Raw genomic sequence first — 6,874 nt, 5'->3', positions numbered from 1 at the left:
AAATATGAATTTTCTATCCAAAAGACTAATGTTTAACAAATCAGTTAAATTTTGAACAAAATAGTTGAATTGTCAGCAGAATAGTTGAATTGTTGACAAAATAATTAAATTTTCAAGCAAAAAGAGTAATTTACCAATTTTAAACCTAAAAGGTGAACCTTGAAGAAATATATATTTTTAACAAACTGGTTCAACTTTCAACAAAGTATCTGAATTTTACACTAAAACAGATGAATTCTTAATGAAAAATTTAATATTTTGATTTCAAACTAAAAAAGGTAAATTTTCCACTAAAAACAAGACGAATTTTTCAGAAGACAGTTAAATTTCAGACCAAAAGGACGAATTCTCTATCAAAAAGACTAAAGTTTAATAAATCAGTTAAATTTGTAATAAAATAGTTACATTTTTAGCAAAATAGTTGAATTTTTAAAAAAAGAATTCAATTTTGTACCGAGAAGAATGAAACCGCAATACAAAATTTAATGGTTGAATTTTCTATGAGACGCGGTCAATTTTTAACCAAAAACGGAATAGTTGAATTTTTAGTTAAAACCTTAATTTTACATGCAAAAAAGAATGAATTTTAAATAAAATACTTCAAGCTTTAATCAATAAAATGAATGTTTAATAATGATTAATTAGTTAAACTTTCAGTTCAGAAAATTAAAATTCAACTGAAAGAAAAACGAGTTTTTAACCAAACACTACAATTTCAAACAAATTGTAGAACTTTTAACCGAAAGCGATTGCTTTATTAATTCAGTTAACATGTAAGTAAAAATATTGCAAAAATAGGGCACCCAATATTTGACACTTAGAATTCGAAAAGATTAAAAACAATTAAAAATAATTTGAAAAGAATTGGAAAGAATTACAAAAATTAATATGAAGGAACCTAATTGTTTCTTTCTAAAATTTCTTATCTAGTACCACGCAGTAAAAAATAATTAAAATTGTCGGTATCGTATCGACTAAAATTTTTCTAGATATAAACACAAATTTTCTGTTATTAAATAAAATTCGACTGTATTTAAGTCCTAATTCAGAAATTGGGATAATAAGGTCAAAAATTCAAAAAAATTCAACTGAATTCGAAGCAATTCAAAGAAATTTAACAGAATAAAAAGAATAAAAAATACTAATCTAATGAATGAAAAATTAATTTACAAATTTACAGGTAAGATTTCCGGAAATGGAAGATGGGGGGAGAAATGAAACACTCTGCAAAGTTTGTGGTGACAAAGCATCAGGAAAGCATTATGGTGTACCAAGTTGCGACGGATGCCGCGGATTCTTCAAGCGGTCAATCCGCAGATACGCGAGGTAATAAAAAATGTTTAACAATATTAATAATTGTTTTATAATTTTAATGAAATTCACTAACTTTATAAATCATATTTGTGATAAATTTCTATTTATCTTCCACTATCTTCTGTCTGATGGTTTGAAATTAAATTGTTCTCAAGAGAATTTGAAAGGATTGAAAAAAATTAAAAACAAGTCGAAAATCAATTAAAAGATTTCAAGGTTTAAAAAGACTTTAAAAAATAAAAATTACTTTAAAGGATTTCACTCGAATTCATTTGAATGTCATTACCAACAAATTCAAAAAAAAAATTTAATTTCTTACCATTCAAAAAATTACTTGAATGTTTTCAAATTTGTAATGTTTGTAACGGTTTGTTAACGAAAAAGAATTTTTTCAATTTCTCAGGGGTAAAGATTTTTTTTATATTAAAAAAATTTGGTTTAAATTTAAAAACCATGTACGTCTTTATTCATTTTATTAAAAAGGGAATAAAATAAATAAAAACCTTTTTTTGGCAACTTTAGTTACAAATTAACAAAAGAGCAATAATCGTTATTTTCTAAACATTACAATTTCGACGAAAACAATTTTTTCAAACTTTTCCCCCTAGGTTATTCATTGCCATAAACTTTACCCGAAATAAAACTGAAAAAACATCTTTCCATTCCCAATCAATTAAAATTTTTTATTCGTAATTTTACTCGTCATTTCGCTTTTCAAAATTTAAAATTGCTGAAAATTTTTAATGTATGTTTCGGAAAATAAAAATTAATTATTTTTCTTTCCACAGAAACCTAGATTACGTCTGCAAAGAAAATGGCCGCTGCATTGTGGACGTTTCGCGCAGGAATCAATGTCAGGCGTGCCGGTTCACGAAATGTCTTCAAGTCAACATGAAACGAGATGGTATGCTTGATACGAATGGTAATTACTAATTGGCTGCCCAATTTCAAATTTAGCAACTTTCTTCCAGTAGAAAATTAAAAAAATAAATTAATTTATTAAAATAATTCTTTAAATAATAATAATAATAATAATTCTTGTTTATTCTTCACGGTTTAAATTAATTCCTTCGAACAGGTGTATTTAGCCAATTATTAAATTACCAAAACAAATATTTTATTAATGCATGAAAGAGAACAAAATGTTTAATAAATTTAAAATAAATGTAAATTTTAATAGGTTTTTAACGTCCAATACTCATATTTATCTACGAAATTCTTTGAGCAGGGTTGCTATAAAATCCCAATCCTCTCTTTTCCCAAACCAATATTTAATTTTCCCTAACCGCTATACATTTTTCTATCAGTTATAAAATCCAACTTTACAGTTGGTTGCAAAATTATAATTTCAATACAAAAATTAATTTGCAACAAAAAACAAACGAAAGTTTCAAACAAATGTTTGAATGTTAAGCCAAATAATTGAATTTTCAATTTGAAAAGGTAAATTTTTAACCTAAATGGCAGAATGAAATTTTTAGTCAAGAGAATTAATATTAAATCAAAAACAAAATAATTTTTGACAATATAGTTAAATTTTCAAACCAAGAGATGAATCTTCAACTACAAAATATAAATTTGCCAAAAATTTGATTCCTAAACCAAAATAGATCAATTTTCAAATCGAAAGGAAACTAATTTTCAACAAACTACTCAGATTTTCAACCAAAGAAATTTATTTTTTACTGAATAATTGAATTTTCAAAACAAAAAGATTAATTATTATCAACTAAAGAAGATACATTTTTAACGTAAAATAGAATAGTTAAATTTGCAGTTGAAGCCATTAATTTTTGACAAATGTAAAATCATTCTACGACAAAATAGTTCAGTTTTCAACAAAAGAAATGAATTTTTAACTGAAAAATATCAATTTTTAAATAAATTCTAAATAAATAAATAATAAATCAATTTTTAAGCGCAAATGTAATAGTTACGTTTTTAGCTAAAAGCATTAATTTTCAACAGTAAGATACGAACTTCCAACGAACTAGTTAGATATTCAACTAAATAAATTAATTTTTAACTGAATTTACGAAATTTCAACTAGAAAAAAAATCAATTTTTCACTAAATAGTCTCCAACTTAATAGATGAATTTTCAACAAACAACATCAAATTTCTATTTAGAAAAATTATAATAATTAAAAGAGGACATTTTTAAGAACAACAAAAAAACAAATTTGCAACAAAATACTCAAGTTTTCAAACAAAGAAATTAATTTTGAACCAAAAAGGCAAATTTTCCGCCAAAAAACAAGCGAATCGAAAAAATTTTTTACATATTTAACCAAAGAAATGATTTTTTCACCGAGCAATCATGAATTTTCAAAAAGATGTAAGATTTAGGCAAATAGTTAAATACTCAACTAAACAAATTAATTTTCAACTAAAATGATGAATATTCAACCAAAAAAAAATCATTAATTTTTAACCTCTTACTTGAATTTTTAAATAAAAATTATACATCTTCAAGTAAAGAAAGTCAATTTTCAACAAAAACTAGAAGAATAATAAAAATATTTTAGCTTTTAACCAAAGAATGAATTTTCGACCAAACAGATGAATTTTTCATAGAAAACAATTTAACATAAAAACAGGATTTTTTAAAGAAATAATTGGATGTTTAACCAGAATAAATGGTTTTTGTAATAAGATGGTGAATCATCAACTAAAAAGTGAATCTCAACCCGAAAATATTTTCATGATAAATAAGAACAGTTGAACGAAACGAAAAAAAGGGTTTTTTAACGAAATTGTTGAATAGTAATGAATACAGATTAATTTTCAACCAGTTATATTTTGAGCCAAAAAAGATCAAATTTCTACCATAACATATGAATTTTTAAACCAAATGTCAAAGTTTTCAACAAAAAAAGCTTACTTTTAGCCCAAAAAGTAGAATTTTTAACAAAATAATAAAGCATTTACCCACAAGATGAATTCTTAACCAAAAAATTATACATTTGTAAGACTTATATTTTATCAACAAATTTCCTTTCCTAAATTTAATTTCATTAGGCTTACAAAATCTTGTATAATTTTGAAAAAATTATACATTTGTAAGACTTATATTTTATCAACAAATTTCCTTTTCTAAATTTAATTTCATTAGGCTCACAAAATCTTGTATGATTTTGAAGGGGTGGGCGGTGAAAATTTCAGAAAAAGTTCTTACGTAATTTGTGGATGACAACTAAACTTCAACTTCAGTTCATATAAAATTCCCAGACTCTTTCATGTTTTCCCTGGTAGTCCCTGACTTTTCCTTAGCGCTTTTAAATTCCCCGAACTGTAGCAACCCTCTGGAAAAGAAAAAAGTCAAGAATAGAAAAATCAAACTTAGAACATTCCTAAATGTCTCAATTTAAATAAAAAACTTTTTAACTAAAATTAAAAAAGAGGGAAATCCCATGAGAAAAACATGATGTTAAATAAAACATTCTTTTCAATCGGCAGTCATCTTAGTTCAGATAGTACACTGATTGTCCTGCACTGCAGCCTTAGCAGCCACGCTAAATAAAAAATTCTATTTAACCTCCAAAAATTTCATAGCTAAATAAAATACCCCCCCCCCCCCTTTTTTTTACATTGCTTGATAATCGCTAATGTTTTTTTTAGTAAAACCCGTGAAGAAATCATGATGTTTTCCCTTGTTTTTTGCTGTTGTTAATGTGAATTGAAACACTTAAGAAATTAAAATTTTAAGAAATTTAACTGAGATTAAAATCTAATTTAAAATCCATATTAACGTTCAATAACCAAGTTAATGCAAAGAATTCCTGAAAATAATACCAAGAATCTAACGACCAAATTTGGACAACCACCATAAAATGTTTCCATTGCCATCTGAAAAAAAACTTTTTCCCTTTTATTTCCTCACCTAAAAAAGAAAAGAAAAAAATTCGTTTTCCTTTTGGACAAAAATAAAAAATAATAAAGAAAAATGAGAAGGCAACCAACCAAATCCCCTTCCTTCTCTTTTTTATTTTTTTTCGTTTTTCTTGTTTCTATTATTATCAAATCACAATAAAAAACATTTGTAAAAAATAACTACCAAGAAGAGTGCGGAAACGTTGCTGATTATTTTTTATAAATGTTTTATTTTCAGGAATTCTTCGAATTAGCATTTAAGAACTTGAATTTGGATGCTTTGTTTTTTAATTTCCAAAAATTTCGTAGCTAAACGAAATATTTCCCCCTTTTTTAATTCAAACGATTATCACTAATATTTCTTCTGAGTAAATAATAAAATAAAGAGAATTTATGGAGATAATGAAACCCTTTTTACATTGCATGATTATCACTAATGCTTCTTTTGAGTAAATCTCATGAGCAAACCATTCCCCTGATTTTGTTATTGTTGTTTATCTCAATTAAAACATTCAGGAGTGAGTTGTCCAAACTTGTATTTTGTATTCTTGTTTTTTTTATCTCCAAGAATTTATGGGCTAAATAATGTATCCCCATTCCCTTTTCTCCATTGCATGATTAATTGATTATCACTAATCCTTCTTTCGAGTAAATGGTAAAATAAAGAGGATTTCTGAAAATCGTGAATGTATCACAGCTGTCGCCTCTTATAATGCATTCGATATAGAATATCTAGCCATGGTAATAGCAATAGCAATAGTAATAGCAATAGGAGTAGGAATAGGAATAGCAAGTGTGTAAATATGAGGAATGGTTGAGCGACATTACAATGCATTTCCTCGGTGTCATTTGCTCCCTTGGGTAAATAAAAGGAGGGAAAAAATGATAAAATGGAGTTGAACCACGTGGTCGTTACATGAAGTCACAAAACGGAGTGTCAGAAGCAGACCGAAGTTCGCAGCTTTTGTAAACATTGCGGGTAGCACCCCTCAGTCCAGGGGGTGAATAAACCAAACACTCGATTGCGCCGAGATATCAATTAGCAGGGGCCATTAAGCACAGCACCTAACACTCACTTTAACAGTGCCTCACTCATCACTGCCTGCCTCTTCAGTCTATTTCCACTTAGCCACTTTTTTAAAAGTGATAAACCAATAGAAAAGGGCCATCGATTCATTTATCTTTCTATCCATTCAGTTTTATTTTATATTTTCTAGTTTTCTACAATTCAGATTATTTCAGATTAGGAAGTAAGGGGGCGACTACTTGGGGGTGGACTAAAAAAATTCAGAATGACTAGATTCGTTAATAATAGCACTGGTGAGTCTCTTTCTGCTATTACGAAGAAATTAAAAACAAAGGGGGAGGGTCGGTAAGGCCGGTTTTTGGCCTAATTTATTTTTGTACCAAAAAATCTGAAAAAATCATGGTAGTATCTTATAAGTGTCCCGAGTCGATTGCACGCTAAACGGTTCAAGGTCATTGGAAGGTCAAATCGAGAAAAAACGGTTAAAAAATACGTTATAGGTTTTTGGAGGCGCTAGTTACGAATCTGGCATCCGTTGAACTCTATCGCTTCAGTTTCCAGGTCATTTGAAGGTCAAATCGAGAAAAAACGGTAAAAAAATATGTTATAGGTTTTTGGGGTCGCTGATTACGAACCTGGTGTCCGCTGACCTTTATCGCGT

General features: G+C 27.6%; 1 protein-coding gene across 1 annotated transcript in view; it reads left to right on the top strand.

Moving 5' to 3' along the window:
* Positions 1-1,195: 1,195 nt before the first annotated feature.
* LOC117170073 (nuclear receptor subfamily 2 group E member 1-like) overlaps positions 1,196-6,874 on the top strand; it is a 22,271-nt gene continuing 16,592 nt past the window's right edge. The window contains exons 1-2 of the mRNA XM_033356595.1: positions 1,196-1,326; positions 2,103-2,218. Coding sequence (XP_033212486.1) covers positions 1,196-1,326; positions 2,103-2,218 — 247 coding nt within the window. The remainder of the gene's footprint in view (positions 1,327-2,102; positions 2,219-6,874) is intronic.

Source organism: Belonocnema kinseyi, chromosome 3 (genome assembly GCF_010883055.1).
Source record: "Belonocnema kinseyi isolate 2016_QV_RU_SX_M_011 chromosome 3, B_treatae_v1, whole genome shotgun sequence".
NCBI lineage: Eukaryota > Metazoa > Arthropoda > Insecta > Hymenoptera > Cynipidae > Belonocnema > Belonocnema kinseyi.
This window is presented reverse-complemented; position numbering and strand designations above follow the sequence as displayed.